The following is a 21946-nucleotide window of genomic DNA, read 5'->3' on the forward strand; positions in this document are numbered from 1 at the left end:
TTACTGTTTAGTGCAATCCATTGGCTTAAAAGAGACCACTTGTGCTTCCAAATCAAACCCTATTAAGTAATTCGCTTGCACGAAATTACCATAAATTCCAACATCACTACTAGTATTTGTCATTGCAAAGCAAAAGACCCCATCTTTTGGAGGAATAAAGGTATGTATTGGATTCAACACAACATCTCCACCTTCAAAATGAGCCGTCAATTTTGGACCATTAGGATTTGTATTTGTTCTGTAACAAAGTTGGTTCCCTAATTCTGGGTCATCCTCAATAGGTTCCAATGAAACCACTTGTTTTCTGACTTCTGATACCAATCTGTCATAAAAATCTTGAGGTAATATAGTTGGAGGTGTGCCTGAATCAAGAAGCATGTTACCTTTTGCAGCTGCAGCATTATTGTTACCATTAAAGGGAAGGAACGTGCTTTCCACACTAATTCCATTTAGTGTAACAAAGTAAGGTGTTTTGTCTTGTTTGGATACTAAAGGTGTTGAAACAACACCATTTCCTGAAACTTGACTTCCATCACCAAAACTCATTTTGCTTGAAATTCTTGTGTCAGTGTGAAATGGAACCAAACACTGTGAAAACATTTTCTTGATTCCAAAAGAAGAACCCATTTGAGAAATAAGGGACAATGGTCCTCTACCTAGTCCTACAATACCCATCTCATGATCATTGAAAGTTCCTTTATCATTATGTCCACAACCAAAAACAACGTTGTTCAGGGTCGTCATCACCTGGCCACCTTGTCCTCTTGTGGTTGACTTCAGAATGAGTGTTTCCTGTGATAAAAAGCCATGAGTTTCTGATGAATCTGCATAAGCGTAAGTGTAATTGCAGACTTTTTGGTCACACCCACGAGAGACTGGATCAAGCATGAGACATTGAGACGATGAGCAGGAAACAGCTTTGTATGTTGACGAGGTTTGAGGATTGAACATAGGATTGATTTGTTTGTAGCAGCCATCGCAGGGAACACATTGAGTCCATATAAGGTCACTTCCTGTGTCTGCTATGCCAAATATTTCCTTTGGTGGTGTCCCTAAGGATATCTTTATGAGATGTTGACCTAGATACCCATTTACAGGTGCTTGAGCAATTTTTGATGATGAAGATGGTGACAACTTCATGGGACGACCTCGCCATGGGATCAGTTCAACGCTAAAGCCGCCATTAATGGCTTTTACAGAAGAAGAAGAAGAAGAGAATAGTAGTAACACATGAAGAATGAGGATCTTCGTTGTGATATTCATTAATGGAGTGCCCATTATAATGAGAGAAAATGAGAGTATTGGCTTATGGTTGATTAGGTGGAAGAGGACGAAGAGCTTTTTCGTAAGAGGCTTGAAGTTCAGTGGATTTTATAGATGCTGTTAGCTAGGGTTTGTGTTCATTATACACGACTGTGCAAAAGAAGCCATTGATGACCTAACAAGGAATTTAGGAAGATTTGGCTAACTACGTATAGTATGAACTAATCTCGGAAATGTATCTTCTGCATTAATGTTTATCAATCTCGTACGTGTTTTGTTGGATGACTACGTTTGTACGTCTTTCACATATTCATGTAAATTGTTTTCGATTTTATTTGTGAGAAAATCCGATATGCAAATCTCTATAATCTTATCTTATTAAGTCTGCCTGTAGGTTTTTTCCCCCTCTTTATCGAGTCTTTCTAGTTTTCTCAATTACAAATATTGCTTCTCATAATTTGTTAATTTCTACAAACAAATCCCCCCCCCCCCACACACACATCTCTAGATAAAATGAAAATCAACTAGATTGGAAACTATATATATAGATGCAAGGAAATTAGGAAAAGATCATGAACATAACAACTTTGATTCTGTTCAATTATTTTTGTATTTCAAATATTTTTGTTGTTAATGTTTCATTCTGTTCAATTTTTACCTTTATATTGGTAATAAATAAATTTTATTCCATTTTTTTAAAACATCTCTTTCATTTTGTATTTTGAGACAATTTATATGTTGCTTAGTAAGAACCCACGTCAATCATAATTAATATAGAGACTAATATCTATAATTAAGACAATTATAAGGCCCAATAATAAATATTATGGAGACTTGATTAAAAATTAAGTGAAATTATAAGAACTACAAACTAATTTCCCTTATTTATTTTCTTATTCATTCGATGATGCGCTAATTATTATACACAGTGATTTTCATTACAATTAAAAACTGATGTTATCAAAATACATCAAAGATACGTAATACTACTATATAATTATTAGAAAGAATGTGCAAGAGTCTATCGAAAATTAATTGGAAATGATCTTCGTCTCTTCGTCTTTCCAACGCGGAATCAAGGAGAAGATATATATAAATATATATATATATATATATATCTAATTCAATTTGAATTTCTTTTTTGGGCAAGAAAATCAATGAAAATGTTAAACTTATCCATTAGAAGAGAGATACGCAAGGGCAGATTTTTCATTCTTATGCCCTTTTTAGTTTAGATTGTAATGTAGATGGAATTCATATAGAACGTGCATGGATTTCATTCTTGAAAGAGATAGAGATAAGATTCATATGTAGGAAGAAAATTATAATTATAATTATAAATTATAAATCTTAAAAACGAACGTGTTGGAGTTAATGACTGGCCAATCACAGAAAACTTGTACTAAACGTCACAAATGCTCTTTTGAGAAATTAATCATCAATCAATCAACTATCTAATATTCTTGAAATTTTATAATACTCCATTTGTGTAAAAATGAGTCAGATATAATATTATGGGATCTGAATATATGTAATTAATGAAATTTGAATAATATCTTGATTGGAATTTAAATGTATTGAATTAAATGGGAAGGATTATAATTAAATGAGATTTTCATTGGAGGCTAAAATGGAAAAATTAATAATTAATTTTGGATTTGAAAAATATCTTAATTGATATTTGAATATATTGAATTAAATGAGGGGTATCATTATTAAATCAGATTTCAATTGAGTGCTTAAATAAAAAAATCAGTAATTAATTTTAAATTTAAATAATATCTTAACTGGGAGTTGAATATATTGAATTAAATAGGAAGAATCATAATTAAATAGTATTTCAGTTGAAGGCTTAATTGGAAAGATAAATAATTGAATCTTTAGCAACCTAAGATAATGCAATCTATTAGAATTTCAAATCTAATCAAATATAGTAATATAGTACTACGTGCATTGCAGAGGAGAAAAATTTCTAGTTATAATCTTTAAATTGAGTAATATAAAAAAAAAAAATCTTTTTATACTTGATCAATCTATGTAAAAATCATTTTTGAATATTTTCATACTTTATTATTTTGTTATCAATAATTCATAATTTATTTAAAATAAAACATAGCATATTATTATTTTTATTAAATATGTGAATAACTTTTATATTAATTATTAAGTTGATAAAAATATTTTAATAAATTTCTAAAAATTTAATGCAAATGGCTAATTGTTTGTATTTCAAAATTTAAAATTCGATTAGTTTTTGAACGTTTCCAAAACAATGTTAGCGCAAAATATAAATATATTTTTATAATTACTAATATTTTAAAAATAGGACACATGACTATAACGATTAGAAAATTTGATATAATAAATATAAAGAACTTGATGTAAGTATTAAAAAAAACTCAAGTTAAACTGCTTATATCCATTATGTGAAGTTCTTTAATCAAACATAACCATGTGTCCATTTTTATTATCCAATCAAGAAACTGGATGTAAGTATTATTCTTAATTAAAATGATCACAAATATTTAATATTTGATTAATCATTTCTTATTGTTGAAGAAATCGGTTAAAACAATATAACTTCTGAAAGAGAAGAAAGAAAGAAAGTGATTTTTTGTGTGGCCAGAAATAAGAAAGTAATTTGCTCCTTTAAATTAGAAGAAAGACCTGAATGAATAAACATTTGAAGAAATCAAGAGTTCAAATTCTCATATTTAGAGTAGTCACAACTAAACAATAGTAATTAGAAGTTCTTTGATCTTGTGTCTCTTTGCCTATCTAAAGTTTCGAGTCTGTATTTTAGTGCATAGCGCACACATCTTCAAGGCATTAATTACATTTCTCACAAACACAGGGATTGTTAAATACCAAAAAGGAATACATGATTATCACGAATCTATTATATATCATAAGTCAAATAACTCTATGTATGCACCTGTTCTGAAGTTGGCATTACAAATCGCCTTCACTAGTCAAAGCCAGAACACAACTTTTGATGAGATAGACCGCAATTCTTGAAACAAGTTATGCATCAGAAACAGACAACGTCTTAAATGTAACTGATATATGTCAGTCATCAATCAACCGACACAATATCTTCAATTTTGAAGCCCATTCACACCTACATAATAGTTCAAATGCAAATGAGCTTCAAGCATTTGGTCAGATGCTTAGAGATAAACCTGCGATTCAACTGCTTACATATATAATCTGGAACTTATAAAGCTTGAGATTTGGTTGGAAAAAGACTGCAAGTCAAACTGAATGTAACAATCCCCACACGAAGAAAATTGAGGCATCAATTAAATTCGACCTTGCTCTGGCTGAAACAATAGTGACAAGCCTAAGGAAAGAGGTGAGCCGGAGAGGAAAAGAGGTTCAAACACGTGTCTACATTTATTTTATTACTTTAAAGAATTCCCTTGTAAGTAAACTTAAGATGAGTCCGACAACCGGGGAAGACCTATCAGCAATGATGTTTTAGGGATGAGTCCAGTAGAATCTGTTTTACATCGCCATACACGGAGAAAATGCAACAGGAAAAGTTCGAGGCAGTGCAATTGAGGTTTTCTCTCAAGTTCCCGAAAGCACATCTATAACAAAGTGAAAAATTCAGACATAGCAATTGTTGACAATGAAGCTGACGGCAAATCAAGGTAGTCTGAGCAATACACTAATAGTGCACCAATATGATGAATCATATAAACAAACTAGCACTGTTTGCATCTACCAATAATCATTACAAGAACAGATTCCATCTTTGAAGTGATGATACCTAATCCGGTCTCTGACTATAATTACTCGGTCATAAACCATAGAAATGAACTTTGTTGCTTGATGGCAATCCCAACAAACTCTTAAATTCTTCACAATGCGAAGGGGTGTTCCAGGTTCTGTGTTCATCAACCCAAAAGCTATAGCCAACTTCTCACTGTGTATGGACAAAGCTGTCTCTTTATCTTCCTCATCATCAATATCAAGCAAAAGTTCACCAAATTCTGGAACATAACCAGCATTCCTCAACTTGGAAGTCATCTCATCCAAAAATGAATATAGCTCTTTAGTTTGAGAGTGGGATCTATCTCCAACAAGAAATTGATAGAATATGCCTTTCAGCTCAATTGAGCTGCATCCAGGAGTTTTCTTTCTTCCCCAATTGACTCCATTCTCTCTCAACATTTTTGCTTCAGTCCATCTTCCAGACATAGAATAGATATTGGCCAGTAGAATGTTACAACCAATATTGTCAGGAACCAATTCCTTAATTGTTTTGCCTATCCTGTGTCCCCGCATCACATCTTTATGGATTCTACAAGCATTGAGTAGCGCACCCCAAATTGCCACATCTGGAGTCATAGGCATACTTGAAATCATGTCTTCAGCCTCCTTCAATAGGCCAGCCCTACCCAGTAGATCTACCATACAACAATAATGCTCTATTTCTGGCTTTATCCCATAATCACACTTCATCGATCTGAAATAGAAATTTCCCTCCTCAACCATATAGCCATGGCTGCAAGCATTTAATAGAGAAACAAATGTGACCTTATTAGGGATAACTTTTTCCATCTTCATTTGTTCAAAAACTTTGATAGCCTCGTTCGGCTTTCCATGCATTGCAAGCCCACCAATGATTGCATTCCAAGGCCAAACTTTTCTCTTAACTTTGTGTTCATGGAAAACTCTTAATGCAAATTCTATCTCTCCACATTTTGCATACATGTCAATAAGGCCAGCATGTAGTCTTTCATTCAACTTAATCTCACCTTTGTCAATATAAACATGAATCCACTTTCCCTGATCCAAGGCTACTAAATTTGAACAGGCTGCAAGAGCACTTACCAAAGTGAATTGATTTGGTTTGGCACCAGCTTGCAACATCTTGTGGAAGAAATCCAATCCCTCCATGAAAAAACCACCCTATAATATTTGAGAAAAAGTTTAAACCACTTTAATAGTTATGGTGATTATGTGAAGCAAAAAATGAAAGGACCAAGCTTTAATGTGGCGTTTTAAGCATCTATATTAGATTCTCGAATGAAAATATGACAAATGGAGTTCTTTTACAGCTCAATAATGCAGGATTGGTCTCCTTTAAAAGTCATGTTATATATTTATTAAGGAGTCTGACAGTTTGATAGCAGTAAACGCTAAGAAATTTTAACGAGTCCTATTCAATAAGACAGTCCTCCAGCCACGAAATTCTATACTATAAATAAAACAGAAAAAGGGGAAAAAATCCAGCAAAACATAAGAGGTTAAATTGCATGTGTTTAATTTACACTACTGAGTACCTGCACATAACCAGCTATGATAGTACTCCATGATACAACATCTTGCTCTGGCATTTTGCTGAATAATTCTTTGGCTTGACCCATTTTGCCTGATCCAGTGTACACAGCCATCATGGTGTTCCAGGAATACATATCCCTAGCCACAGCCCAATCAAAAACCTTTCTGCCCTCCTCTACTAAACCCCACTTTCCATACATCCCAATTAAGGCATTAGTAACAAATAAATTGTTCTCAAAACCAAGTTTTATGGCATGAACTTGAACCTGCTTTCCCTGAAGGATCCCCAACCCGTTTCCACACGCATTGAAAATAAACACAAAAGTATACTGATTAGGCAAAAGACTTGAACTCTGGGTCATTAACTTGAATACCATGAAAGAATTATAAGATGAAGTGGGTGAGAGTGCATGAGCTTTTATTATGGTGTTGTAAACGAATAGGTCTGGATGGGGAATTTGTTCAAATACTTGATGGGCATAATGCAAAGAACCGAAGCTAGAAAAGCCAAGAAGTTTGAGGAGCTTATTGGCTGGAATGGGATGAAAAATTAGGCCGGTAGTGATAAGTTGAGCATGTGTTTGCTTGATTTGTTGGACTGAACTGCAAACATCTAAAATTGAAAGAAGGCCATAATCTGCATTGAAAGGTTTTCTGAAAGTGGAGCAGCAACGGATCATTCTTAGCAGTCACGCTCAACCATTAGGTCAGGCAGCGATAGAATCAGAATTGGACCAATCTGAGGTTGCACTACCAAGTTGCCTTCCAAATACCACAGATACAAATGAAAGTTTGAGTGGAGAATGAAGTGGATGGACGGACAAGCCCCAAAGCACTGTCAATTTGAGCACAATGTTGGCAGAAAAGAGAGAGAAAAAAGAGGAGACAAACCAAAAATATCCCCACAGAACAGAAAAAAGAGACTTAATAATTATACTCAATCTTGAAATGACAGTGCAAAGCAAGCTTAAGAAATTGACCATGTCCTCTTGAATCAAGATGTGCTGTTGCAAATGGTATAGTTCACTGGCTCCAAACGAGCAATTGTGGCTTTGTAACACTGTTCAAGGCATTGCTCTGAATATTCTATCTACTCTTTACCAAAGTCATTTTTGGTTGCACTTGTACCTAAAGGCCTTGATGTTGAAGAGTAGTCATAAAAACCTCCCAATAGCATATCATGCCACCAAACCTCCAAATGAATGTGCCACAAGGGAGAATTTTCGCACCTCAAGCCAATGTCTAACAACAGACCATATCTTAATATAAATTATTGAAAGCCAAAGATTCAGAAATGGAATAAGACATTTCAAAGTTAATATTCCTATGCCAAAGATCATTGAGTCCAGTGGCACAAGATGCACCCTTTGTGGCACCAAGTTTTAGGTTCGATTCCCAACTCAGGCTTTGCGCCTACCATCAAAGTTCAAAAAAACAAAAAGTTAATGTTCCTGTGAAATAACAACTGAACAGTCTGGAAAATATGAGAAATTAAGATGCTTGTATATTCTTTTGAAAAAAAAAAGGGGATAATATCATTATTACCAAAATACCGCTTCAGCTAGCCTACTGAGTAAAATGATTTAGATCATAATTACAAGAAAGAGAGAGATAGAGAATTCATCTTAATAACAATCAAAATGAGAAAGTACATGGTTAGCCGTGCCATCACTTACAAAAAGATCATCAGCCAAAGAAAGAAAGTTACTGATCCATTAACATGAACGATGATACTGCTTATATTCCATCAGAATGTTGACAATGAAACCAGTAGCTAATATGACCGGAATGTTCACGTTGAGCAATAACTTTATCTGGAAGCTTCTTCACAAATTCTGCTCTGTAGCATATTTCCAATTGGCAGGACTGATGTGAAGTGCATTTCAGTTCATAACATCATACCTAAAAATTATTTTATCAGGGTAAAAGTGAATTTTACCTGGAAAGGATGTTCCCCTGGGGACAAAATTGAATTTAGATTGATGGCACTGCTTCTATCCTTACTGGAAAGCCACGACAAATTCACCTTTTTTTAAAAAAATAAGTAGATAGATATGCTCCCGTAAGTACCCACACTAGAAAGGGAATAGCATAAATATCCATTTTGGCATGCCTAATTTAAGAAAAGAAAATTTGGTATACATGTATAAAATTGAAATATACTCTAATCCATATTTGCAAAGAAAAATGAAAGGAAAACAATAATTGAAGAAAGAGGTTACTGGGAACGGTTAAGGAAAGGAGATAAGAATACAGTAATTTAAAAGAGAAATAGAGAAACATGCTTTCACTCAAAAAGAGAGAGAGAACACGCTATTGAAATTTAGACATGGTGTTTGAACGATATAGAGCTGACAGAGAACAATGGCAGATGGAAACTTGAAAAATGAAGAAAGAGAAGTGACAATTATCAAAAAAGAGAAGTTGTTATGAGGGCGGGAAAGACACACCATTTGCATAAATTTAAAGGGGAATCGTAATGTACCTTTTGATGATATTGAGCAAAGGGAACTGTAGAAACTAAAGAAACAACCATGAAGATCCCTGAAACCACCATTATCCAATAACCCATTAAACAAACACCAATATCAGAAAAATGAAAGTCACACCAGACCATGAAAAGAATCAGAAAATATTTCTTGCTCTGCTTTGAAAACGGTTTCCTGCTTTGTTGTCAACCCCAGACCTCCGATTCCATTGGAAGAAGATTTCTATACCTTAAAACCCAGGCTCAAAAAATAGCGAACAGAGCATAAAATGAAACAGGTGCGGACACTCTTGACCTCATCATGGACAACAGCCGCTTAGAAATAATGGAGAGGAAAGGTGCAGAAGGAGGAGAGACGGAGAAATAGAAGATTGGGGGGAAGATGCAGAGACAACAGAGGTGGACGTAGAAAGAAAGAAGAGGAGATGGCTTTTTTTCTCTTCTTTTTTTTTCCTGGTCTGAAGGAAGAGGAGATGGTTAGCAAGCTAAGATAACTCGTACCCAATCATCAATCCGAAAGCCATCCTAACCTAATTCTCGTGGCTTTCTGCACAGCCCAGGAGCTAAACTTCAATAAGATCAACTAAATAGGGAGAGGGAGATAATCATAATAGTGAAGACGCAGGAGGAAAATAAAGAACAATGCCAAATAAACCATACCAACCCCATTTTCTTCCACTGTTTTTCTCCATAACCGCTAGTTGCTGAAACTTTCGTTCATGGCGTGTGAGAGGTTGCAAAATCGGCCGGTTAAAGGAAGAAGTTGCAGGGTTCCTTCCATTTTGACGGTGAGAAGAAGAGTAAAAAAAACGTCGCAGAGATTTTTTTTTTTTTTTAATTTCACTGTTATATAAAACTTGCTTACATATTTTTATAGAAAATGATTTTTTTAGAAAAATTATAAAATGATTAATATATTATGAAGTTAAATGTATAAATCAGATTGAGGTAAAAAGAAAATGTATAAATCAGATCATTCATTTTTTTTCTTACACACACACACACACATATATTATTATAGGTATATAATGTTATTTTAAAATGTCAATTTAACTATTACGTCACCAATATAATAAAACGGTACAATCGATCCAAACATTTAAATTATAACCCACTAGCTTTTACAATCCGACTTTAAAAACATTAGATAAAAGCATTAAAATTAAAATAAATGAAAAAATATTAAAATAAATATTCCTGATGTTTGTCCTTAATCTCTACATTGCTCATATTATCATTTGTAATATTGTTTTTCCCATTCTTCAATTTCAATACCAACCTATACAAAACATGACTTTTAAGTGCCAAAGTCTTAATCAACAATCAAATAGCCACTTGTTAGGAAAGAATAGGAGGGGGGCAAAAAAAAAAAGTAATACTACCACCTTTCATATTTAATATAACCTCCTATTCTAATTATAAGATCTTGTTTATAATATACAAATAAGGTTTTATATATAGAACCGAAAATAATATAAGAACTAATAACTAATTTGAAAAGATAAACAAAATTAGTTAAGTTGATTAATTATAACAGATGTGTCAACTTTTGTAAATTATCTTTTTAATCATGTGCACTGAAATTATCTTTTAGTAAAAACTCCTTATAATCAATAGGGATGTTTTAAGAAAAATATTATAAATTTAAGAGACAAAATGATTTTTTTTTTCTTTACCAGCATGAGACAAAATGAATTAAGATTTCATATTTAGGATCAAATTTAATTTCTAACTAACTCCTGTACCAAGAATATGAGGTAACACTACTTGAGGGATTGAAGACTTGATAATTGGTGTTAGGAATCTCTTCTCAATAGTTAGTTACATGTGTCAGGAATTCTACAGAATATTAGTCCCCCGAGGCTCAACCAAAGGTTAAAATCAAACAGGCGCCGCATAGAATTAGCTCTTCACCACCTCCAATCCATGTACAAGCATAAGATCGTTAACCTAAGATATCAGTAAACAGAACTGAAAGCTCCTTTCCCACACTGTCCAACAATTAGTTGAAGGATTTCTTTCCCCGCTTGGTTTTGTCTACAACAGAGACGACGTGGTACCTAGGACAAACAAACAGTATAATTCAAAGATGTCACTAACATTGGTGACTCAGCTTGTAATCAAACAACATTATAAAGAGCTGTGAAACATACCAGATGCCAATTCTTGCTCAATGGCTGCACCAGTACCTTGATTTCATGCACATTATGAAGAGGGGATGAATGAGGAAAGCAGAAAATTTTCTTTTTGAGATTGTTTCTTTCTCTAGTCCTTACATATGAACCCCAAGAAGCATTGCCTTCATTTCCAACATCTTTTAGAAAGAAGAGAATAGGCTTTCTACAAATAGATTTGGAAGGATCCCTGGCATCAAAGTCGAATTCATTCCTATGACTTATACCATTCCAGCTGAGTAGGTCCGTTCTGAGCGCTCCAACTCACGGGGTGAAACAACATTTGGCAAACTTGAACAACATAACCAAGCGAGACTGAAAATGTTAGATGCCGTCCATGGTCATAACAAATAGAACGCTGCAAGAAGCTTCTGGGATCAGCTCTCATGGCCTTTGTAAATAGTTTCAGGCTCTCCAAAGAGTTTAAACCAGGATAGAAGGGATCAACAGCTTCAACATGATGAATTGACACGAATGGTGCAATTGGGTGAGACGATAGAAGCCCATGGGCATCGCCCCTTATATCCCACTGAAAGGAAAGAAAAAAGAATTAATCTAGATTGACTATCGATATTCAATAATAAAAAGACATAGGATAGACGAGATTGAGTCATTAGTCGTGAAATAATTCTCATCAAACGTTTGATCTTTCTGAAAATAGACAGAAATTAAGAATGAAATAGTACAAATATAACGAAGAGAAAAATATTTAGAGGGCAGATGGAATTGATTTTTTTTGAAAAAATAAAATAAAAACCTGGTGAAAACCATGCTCCCAGGTCAAAGGAACACCAAGTTCAGTGATGCAGGCATGCAGTCGATCATCACTACCATAAAGTTTGGGGTATCTTTCAATACATTCATCAAGAATCGCAGAGAGTGCCTTGGCAAGGGGATGACTTATTGCGATCCCACCACCACCAAAGGCCATGGAATGACTGAAATAGGTATTGGCCGAATGGCTCTCTGAGGGGCTGCCTATGTAAATCATTTCAGAGGAATCATACTTGTTGAGAATATGGACAAGGTTATCCACATTGAAGATAGTATCATCATCACAGAGGACAAACCAGCGCACATCTGAGAGGCCAAGGCGAAAACTCTCCATCACAATGCGAGAAATTCTCAGGCCAGAAGGGTGACCCATAGGGTTAGTATAGCGAAAACGTGAGATGTCCTCAGAAACCATGATAGGGGGTAATAAATGATCTCCAGGTTCTTGAGGTACTTGTTCCTCTAACCATACATGGCCACGCATATCACTGGGACGCCACCACAGCCTAACATATTCTTTCCGCCGTCTCCACAGTTGAGATGATCCAGCTATGCCAAATACGACATGTTTAAGTGACAAGTCTTCTTGTTCAAAGGTACTATGATTATCATAGTGAATATGATCTCTCTCATAGCCTAGTGGGAGAGGAGGATGCAGCATAGCATTAGAATGTTGATCAGGAAAACAGATTTTCCAAGGAGGAAAATGGGGGCTACCCTCCCAATCTCTTAGGTGATGTAAGCATTGAGTGGTAGTGCTAGAGAAAATAAGGGAAAACCAAGCAATGGTGGAGATGAGTAGTGCTGCTATTGCAACTGCCCAGGTACCTGTACGGCTTTGACGCAACTGACGGCTTCTAGATTGGCCAGGAGGGAAAGAAGGCAGCTGGGAATTCTTGTCTTGGTCATGATATGATGACATAATCATCTTTAGTGTTTCAGTCATCATCACCATCACTCCGATGTTCATCTAGACCTCCCACTGCTAAAAGGGAGGCTGAAGGAGCTGAGGCTAAAAACTTATGGAGAAGTTTTAGAACAGCAACAGTAACACACCAGCAAAGTTGTTGCACCCTGCAAATGAAAAAAAAAAAGGTGAGCTTATAGTAATAAATAGGGCCAAAGAATATGCACAGATTTATGAAAACCAAAAGTAAAAATTGCTAGTCAATAAGTGGGTATAAAAACTAGAAGAACAAAACTGATCATGGAATTAACCTATAAAATTCATCTGGTATCTGACTATCACTACTTAAGATCCAGGACCAGGAAAGCAACCATGTTCCTATCAAAAGATTCACAATATACACAAATAGTTGCCTGACTAAATAAAGAATTTAGTTCATATAAACTTGAAAACATGTTTTATTTGGGTGTTTAACAAGCACTACATAAAAAGCTATCATAGGAAGTTGTACCGTCTATCACAAATTCCCAATGCACACTAGGATTCTTCTAGATGGTTAAAAAGGAGTTATTGTCAAATAAAGCTCTCAAATTATCCTCATAATCATGAAGTTGCGTCATTGTCAACATCACTAAGACATATACATATATATAAATTGGTTATGTTGAGATGAGTCGGTATTAGAGCCTTCATTCCTCTTTTAACACAAAGAAAAATGTTGAGCATGATCATCTTAGTCCTATAGGCATGTTGACAAAATCATTAATTCGTCTCAAAGGTTTGAAGAACGGAATTGGAGGAGGGGAGAGAACAATGATGCCGCCCTAAATGGTTAAATGACATCCTAGTACAGATAGTGATGACATCTTGCTCCACCCAAATTAGAATACATAACTTGCAATGAAGTTGGACATTGAAGATTCCAAGAGAGGCTTGATAGTTATAAAAAATACATGTTAAAATGCACCAGAGGGAGAGGGATACAAAGAGGGGCAACATGGGGGGGGGGGGGTGGAAGAATGAAAACATGGAGAAAAAAGAAAAATCATCATTTTTTAACATCTTCCAATAAACTTGTATGAATTGTAAAATTACCTCCCAATTTGCGATCCATCCAAAGAAATGAAACTTAACTCTTATCGATGAATTTCAAAGAAGCAAGACCAGTTCTACTGACAATGATATAAACATCCCGCCTTTCTAAGAAATCCCATACTTCTCCTATGTAACCTATTGCCAAAAATAATGTCATTCCAATAGCAGAAGCATTAAATATTGATTTGCCACAATTTGCAAACACCACGTTCGCAATACCCAAATCCAACCTCATTCTTAAGCTTGCAAGAAAACAACAACTACTCAGTTTTAAAATGATCCCCTTTCACATTCCCGATAAAAAGACAGATGACGGACAAGTATCCAGGATACAAGTCTCCACACCCTAACCTACTGTGCCCAGCTAAAAAGACTCTAAAATAATCACAGGATCCAAAAATTGGGAACTGATGGAAAAACATACTGAGGTTTACATCTTTAGGTGATCTATAATATAGTTAAGGTTGTTGATCTTATAATACAACTATGGGGACTTCTGTAGGTGACTAAATAAGGTAGAAACATAAACTAGTATCATCCGGACACTTTCATACATCACCAAAACACTATTCTGCTAAACACATAAATAGAAAATAGCACGAGTTTCTAAATTTTAAATATTGACTGAAAACACCTATAAACCAACAAGAAAGTCAGTATTTACACTTGAGAGATACACGGACAGTAATTGGTCAGGTATCTGAAAATGGTTCGTTGATCCAGACCTAAAACTTAGAATATTATACAGGGAAAACATAAACCAAATGACTGAAAACGTAGCAACAAGAATTGGTTTTGGGAACCAGATATTGTTACTTGAAAATTTAGCCCAAAAGGTTTGATAGGTATCGATTCAGGTACTATGGACAAATACTTCATAATTCTGAAAACATCAGGAAAGCGGAAAAAGTCACTTGGCGAATTGAGTTCCTTCAGTCAATCTGGATGGCTGCTCAATAAAGTGACCAGATGCTTGTACAGCATCCACGTGCAGGGAAGGGGGGTTGGTAAAACACAAAAGAGAAACCTAGAAGCATGAAAAGGAAATATCTAAACTCTAACATCATGAAGGAGGTCGAATACATCCATAACAGCTTGGTATACCACGCATAGTGACCAAGTGAAATGTGACCATCAGATGTTACCAAACAGCATCAGTAGAAATTACCATGAGTAATGGGAAGATCAGACATGAACACTGACATGAACACTTGAACGGAGGCCGGAGATCTTGGCAGAAAGATATGAAGTCGTGACAATACCAGAGTTGCATGGTGTGCGCAACTATGTAAAAGTGATTTCCATTGATATGAAGCAAAATGGGATGAGATAAATACTGGATTTCTGGTTGGAATAGAAGATGACGTCCGAATTAGCCTGTCATCAGGGGGATGCACAACAACCAGTAAAGGAAGACGGAAAGAAAATTTGGTGGCTGAAAGACCTTTTGTATTTCAACCGTGGGCAGGAAAAAACACAGAAGTCATATCTAGATCTTTTTGGTTCAAGAAAAGCAATGGTGAGGAGGAAAGAATGTTCACGTTCATTGTGCACAAACCGTTCATGGAGGAACCTAAGTAATATGAATAAATCAGACTACAAAGGATAATCTACTAAGAAGATGACAACTCCTAAAGATACGATCCATGATAGCAAGACTTATAAATAATAAATTCATTCTTTTGTATTCCCACTAGCAACATCCTGCAATGCGTTGCAGGCTTCTCATGAATTACTTTAACCAGGAAGAAAACGCATGATAAAGCTTGGGATAGAGGACACCCAAATGCTAAAACAAGTCATCGCATTTATGTTAGGGATCTATGTTTAATATCCAAAACGAACACTACGAAAGATTTTTGGCTAAGAACACTATCAGTAGTTAAAAGTAGACTACGCATCAAATCACTCGAAATTAAATATCATATGATTGTCTTTCTCACTTATATCAAATCCAAACAAATCTTGTTTATCCTAAAAAGAAACCCAATATAAAATTAATTACATCAAGATCCCAACTTTAATATTATTAAACCGAAACTTGTACATTCTGACGTCCAGGAGTATCCAGTGGACTCGGAACTTGCAAGCTTTTTTTCGCAAGTGTGGGAAGCCGCTCATCAGCAAGAACCCAAAAACAAGAGCAGCGGTGAGCAAAAAAGAAAATTGCAGAACACAAATGACAAACTAAACCCACAGAACGATGACAGAGATGCAAAAAGGAAACTAACCGGATCACATAATTTGTAGATTTGGAATCAGAATCCTACAACATCATCACGATTCTACAAATAAAGAGATTCGAGTTCAACCCATCAAAATCTTCCTTAATTCATACGGCAAAGTAAACAAAATAGAGAAAAGAAAATTGAAGCAATGCCAATTAGATTCAGAAGAAATCGGAGAATGGAGTAACAGAAATGGCGAAGATAAGGCAGAAACTAACCTTTCAGTTGGAGAAAACAAGAAATGACGCCACTACAAGCTGTATGAAGGTAATGTACAGAGCAAAGCGGAAGAGAAAAGGGTAATAGTAGCTGTGGAATTCGTGATGTGAATGTGGAGTTAAACGAGGCGGTTCAAAACATATTTGAAAAGGGGCGAAAACTGAAAATCTGAAATTGGAGAGGAAAGGGATGGACACGTCCCTACCAGAGGAAGATAGGTACGTGAGCAAGCAAATCACACATGCGAGGAGGCCACTAACTTGTGAAGTAGGAGAATTTTCAATTTTGGCGTAAGATGGAAGAGGTTGAAATGGAAATTTGAGCAAGAAACACTCACCTACGCACTGGGAGAAAGACCCGCCTTTTCAAATGGCTTAATTTTTATGTCACTAATGAGCTATTATTTTGAAATTAAGTTTCTATTAAATGAGTTAATGGCTATTGATAAAATTAAGTATTATTTGATAAATTAAAGCTGTTCCTAGTTAAATTATTCTTGTTATTAATATTTGATAAGAAAATTTTGATTTAGTGAAATTAGTTTTAATTTTTGTTATTGTGATTTGATAAGTTAAAGTTATCATCCTTTTTTATTTTTTATTTTTAAATTAAAGGCATTTTAGTAATTGACTAGTTCTTAGAACCATTTCAAAATTCTTAATTAAGGTTTTCAAATTTGAGATACTTTTGCATCTTCTTCCCTAATTATATTTGTGATTTAATATATGTTAGTATAAAAATCTTTGTAATTTTGTTAAAGCACTTTTTCACATTTGTAAAATTTACTGCAACCTTTGTCTTTAATAAAAACCATCTAACAAATTTGAACAGATAAAAGAAGTTAAGCAAGTTAATTAATTACTTAATGATAAAAAGTATAACGTGATTTCCTAAAACATCTATATTACTATATAATTTATAAGTTAAGTAATTTAATGAGAAAATAATAGATATGATAGACAAGTAAAGTGAATTGAATTTTTACATTTATAACAACTCCCAATTATTCCTACTTCTATATTAGAGAGAGAGGAAGTATTTATATTCTTCCAGTGCTAAATATAAAATTTATTTTATTGTAAAAAGTATACTATAAAATAGGTTTTCTATTTAGAAAAAGATGAGTAATTTATTTTTGAAAGTATTCTTTATATAATTAACTTTCAATTTATTAAAGTCCGTTTGATTATTTTGGGTTATTCCTAACTGTAAAGTCTAATTTCCTTTTATCCCTTATATTAATTATTTTTCCCATAATACTCTGATTTAATGGAGTGTTTGTATTTTTCTCAAGACTAAGTTCTGGTCATAACCATCTTGACCATTTTTATTAGGGGAAATTGGTTTTAAAAAAAATTCCTATTTGAAAATTTAATTACTTAAAAAGATCTAAAATTAAGCGATTGCAACTATGATTCGTATGTGCAACATATCTTTTAGTGTGTGTAAATGACTTTCACATTCATGATTGTTACACATCATTGATGACATGTTGTACATAGCGGAAAATATGTTGTACTCACAGATCATAATTGCACTCACTTAAATTAAGGTCTTTTTAGCTAATTAAATTTTTAAATAGGGATATTTTTACCAATTTTTTCTTTTTATTATGTTATATGAATTAATTAAAAGAACATTGCATTCAGAACAAAAGGGAATGACTTACTCCTCTGGTCCTATTTATAGGATAAAAAGAGAAAAAATTTTTGGTCTATTTATAGGGTGTATTGAGAGAAATTTTTTACATAGATCTACAATTTTACCCTTCGTTTATTCTTGTGTCAGCTTTGTTTATATGAGGTATAATATATATTAAATAGGAATAAAGTTGAAAAATTGTTGAATTTAAAACGAGGATGAATGAAGTTTAAAATTTTTCTGTATGAAGAGTTGCCTGATCATGCTGTTTCTTATTGAATATTTCAAGTGACTCTTCTTCTCCCTCGAAGTTGAACTCTTCTTTTTTCTTCGTTATCCTTTATATTCCATTATTTTGCATTGCCTGGAAATTCCAGTATCATGTTTCAATTTTCTTTGAAAAATGTCTTTCGAATCCGTTCTCTACTAAACTTTGATGCTTTCTTTTCTTGGTTCCTATTATAGCTTTTCTTGAACCTTTTTTTTTTCCCCCTTCTCTTTCATGTTGGTTATGTTTCTCGGGTTTTCTTTTGGTGTTGTTGGTAATGCTATATTTAGTTTTGAAGTATTGTTATATTTTTTCTTCCCATTTGATTCTTGCTGTGAAGCTTGATCGGTGAAGAGCTTACATAATCGTCCTGTGTGCGTGTGTGATTCGTTAGCTTTGCTCTTTTAATATTCTACAGCCTAGCTAAGAGATGCCAAGCCTCTCCACTCGGCCTAATAACTGTTGGTTGGTTTCACTACTTTTAATTATGGGAGAGTAGGTTTTGGTTTCCGAGTTTGAGTGGTTTGAGATAAAGGCTTCTAGATAAAAATCATGAAGTTTAATAAAATGTTAAGAGGGGATGATTTGGTGTAACTCTCTCTCTATTGTTATTATTCAAAATTACACATCATGAATTGGGCATTCTATTATCCATGTTTGCATTTAATGTTTCGGTGACCTTTCTTTTCCCTTCAACAACTTCAATTTTTTTCCCTTGCTTGTTTTTGCACGGTCCCTAAATTAATCAAGTTCCTCAGTAATTTCAGTATGATTTTTGAACTTAACTTGAAGGGCCTGTTTGGATAACGGGCCAAAACATGGTTTGGGAAAAAAAATCATCTAAATAAACACAAATTATCTGAAACCATGGTTTTAGAACCCAAAATCATGGGTTCGGGAGAAGTAAAAAATCTATTATGCTTCTGGCTCAAATTAGAGAGTGTGATTATGCCTATCAGAGTATATTTCAACAATAATATGACTTTAACATCCCTAATTTTTATAAACATATTTAATCTTATATCTTATAAAATATATACACATATTAATTACTTATTAATTTCATTATCTTATGTATTATTAATTATGTTGGTAAAAAAAAATATATTATTAACAATTTTATTCTTCAATTAAAACGTATTATAAAATTTATGTTTTATGTAATTATCATATTAATTTATGTTTTTTTAGTAATTTGCATATATAAAAGTGCTTCTGATAACAACTATCCAAACACTCTCACTTCGCAGAATCACTTTTTCACAAAACTATTCTCTTCATAATCTATTCTCCAAAAGTTATTCTTCAAACTATGGTTTGGTTTTCTCCAAACACCCACAAAGACTGTCTTATTTTTATTGAAAAGTTGAGTCCGTTTGTAGTAATACTTTAATGAATGGGTCTTCATTTTTTATTTTTGGCATTTTGTTTAGTTTTGTATGTTTTCTTTTTCCCCCATTATTGATTTGCTTTAACAGTTTCTTGTTTCTAGCGGTTGGTGTTCTGATTAGTTGAGTTTCTTGTTCAAAGATCAAAAGACATAAATGATATGGTTTAAATAATCAAAAGGTTATATTTGTCTTTCTCCTAGGTGTTATGCTTACCCTTTGGTCTCTTCTTATTATTTTGTTGTTAATTGTATGAGTATTTATGGGATATACTAGCTGCCAATCATTTTCATGCTTTTCTCCCATCTGATATATCGATTCCCTCTGAAGTCTCTCTTCCTCTCTCTCCCCCTTCTTTTGAAATTTTCTCTTCCTACCTTTTTGGGTTTGCTCTTACCACTGGTATCAAGCAGGCACGATACCGAGGATGGCTGACAACACTAGATCTCGAAACCAACTGAAAGAAACACCAAATGGAGGGGGTTCGAATCTTTCATGACCAACTTACCGGAATGCAGGACTTGATGCGCTGAATGTCTATGTAGTTGTTAGACCTTCGGAACCAGAGCGGCCATGACACATGATCATTAGGACAATGACCATCATGTCTCGACAAGGTATACCAAGTTAGACTTCCTCGCATTTTCAACAACTAACATCAATTCTTGGTGGCTAAATGTGAAAGGTATTTCATTCTAGACGAAAATTTCTTAATGGAGGAAGATGTTATTAGCAAGTATAGCATTGGATTGCAACGCATATCGCTGGTTTCAGCATTTTGAAAGGGGATGGAATGGCATGGTACCTTAGTCAGAGTTTACAAGGCAATCCACATTCATTTTAGACTACTTTATAATGATCTAATGGAGAATCTAATGCATTTAAGGTAAACAGGGACACTTACTGGATACTAACGAGATTTTGATTGCCTCATGTGTAAATTGGACCTTCCAGAATCTAAGAGGTTAAGTTGCTTTGTTGGGGGCCTGAAACTTGAATTAGCCAGTGGTGTCAAGTTGCTTTGGCCACAGATATTATTAGAGGCTACCAAGTTGGCTTGTCTGCAGGAGTCAAACCTGGATCCATTGCAATGTTTTGTGTTTGTGGCAGGATCTAGCAAGCCAGTATTTAATACCATGGGATTATTACTCACACCGTCTAAAAGTTTAGCACTACCTCTGAAAGAGAAAATGGATTGGTGTGATGCAAAGAAGCAAGTGAATGCAACAATAATGATTGATTCCAAAGGAGTACTAGGGAGGCTTAATATTGCCTTCCGACAGAAGCTTACCTCAGCAGAGCTGGAAGAATGTAGAGCTAAAAATTTGTGTTATTATTGTCGAGAAAAGTACTCCTTGAGTCATAACTGCGAGGCTAAGAAGAAGATGCAAATATTTCTGATGGAGGTAGTCGATGAATTACCCTTACCAGTTATTGAAGAATTGCTTGTGAGTGATAGAGACTCCTCTGTTTTGGATTCGATAACTCCTGAACACCCAATTATTTCATTAAATGCCATGCATAGGGTCTCTGAGTGTAAAACGATAAGAGTGGTAGGTGAGGTGGGAAAGAAAATGATGTACATTCTCATTGATATTACAAGCACGCATACCTTTAGAAACTCTTTGTTGATTCCGGATATAGAACCAGATATACAAGACCTATTGCCCTTACAGATCTCGGTAGCAGGGGGAGGCAAATTATAGGCTACACAGAAGTGTAATAGTTTGAAGTGGATATCAAAAAGGACACAATTCTCTATGGAGGTTTATTTCTTACCCTTGGTTGGGTGGGACATAGTGCTAGGAATGCAGTGGTTGGGGGAATAGGGCACTATTCAACTCAATTGTAAGGACCTTACCATGAAATTTCTATGGAAAGGTAAGTAAGTCCAGCTCAACAGTTGCTAATAAGGTAAATGTAAGGTAATTTTTGAGGTTAAGATGATGAAATTGTTGCATGACAATTCGGGCACCTTAACTTATCAGCTCGTGCCTAACGAATGCTATGCTATTACAATTGGATAAGAATATGCCTACCCAGAAGAAGTAGATATGTTACTTGTAGCATATGGTCCTTTTTTTGCTGAGCCTACAACATTACCCCCTTTGTGAGGATCACATGACCATAAAATTGTGCTTAAAAGTGGCACAAATCCTGTCAACATTAGGCAGTAGAGATATCTGGCATTTCAAAAAAATGTTGTTGA

The 21946-nt window shown here is 34.5% G+C and overlaps 3 protein-coding genes across 11 annotated transcripts; all 3 read right to left on the reverse strand.

The window, feature by feature from the left end:
• On the reverse strand, positions 1–1278 carry LOC114760590 (aspartic proteinase CDR1-like). The gene has a single exon (XM_028949848.1). The coding sequence runs from the start codon at positions 1276–1278 to the stop codon at positions 1–3; it is 1278 nt and encodes a 425-aa protein (XP_028805681.1).
• A 3551-nt stretch (positions 1279–4829) lies between these two features.
• On the reverse strand, positions 4830–9795 carry LOC114760604 (pentatricopeptide repeat-containing protein At3g62890-like). Of its 9 annotated transcripts, none has more exons than XM_028949874.1 (5): positions 9704–9792; positions 9041–9099; positions 8495–8581; positions 6558–7968; positions 4830–6183 (listed from the first exon to the last, which is right to left on the reverse strand). In XM_028949874.1, the coding sequence occupies exons 4-5, from the start codon at positions 7233–7235 to the stop codon at positions 4990–4992; spliced, it is 1872 nt and encodes a 623-aa protein (XP_028805707.1). In that variant the 5' UTR covers positions 7236–7968; positions 8495–8581; positions 9041–9099; positions 9704–9792; the 3' UTR covers positions 4830–4989. The 9 variants fall into 9 exon arrangements, with proteins under 9 accessions (XP_028805707.1, XP_028805706.1, XP_028805705.1 ...); XM_028949873.1 differs by having other exon boundaries at positions 6558–8395; XM_028949872.1 differs by having other exon boundaries at positions 6558–8421.
• A 1206-nt stretch (positions 9796–11001) lies between these two features.
• Positions 11002–16638, reverse strand: LOC114760591 (uncharacterized). The gene is given in 6 exon segments (XM_028949849.1): positions 11002–11103; positions 11197–11453; positions 11456–11506; positions 11509–11746; positions 11975–13065; positions 16440–16638. Coding segments are annotated over 5 exon segments (1635 nt in total). The 5' UTR covers positions 12962–13065; positions 16440–16638.
• Positions 16639–21946: the final 5308 nt, after the last annotated feature.

This window comes from Neltuma alba, unplaced genomic scaffold (assembly GCF_004799145.2).
Source record: "Neltuma alba isolate B1F8T4 unplaced genomic scaffold, ASM479914v2 tig00011004_pilon, whole genome shotgun sequence".
In the NCBI taxonomy this organism is placed as follows: Eukaryota; Viridiplantae; Streptophyta; class Magnoliopsida; order Fabales; family Fabaceae; genus Neltuma; species Neltuma alba.

Coding starts and splice junctions, on each gene's coding strand:
- LOC114760590 (XM_028949848.1), bottom strand. CDS start 1,278: ATGGGCACTCCATTAATGAATATCACAACGAAGATCCTCATTCTTCAT.
- LOC114760604 (XM_028949867.1), bottom strand. CDS start 7,235: ATGATCCGTTGCTGCTCCACTTTCAGAAAACCTTTCAATGCAGATTAT. Junction 6,184..6,557: donor TCATAGCTGGTTATGTGCAG/GTACTCAGTAGT, acceptor CAAATATTATAG/GGTGGTTTTTTCATGGAGGG.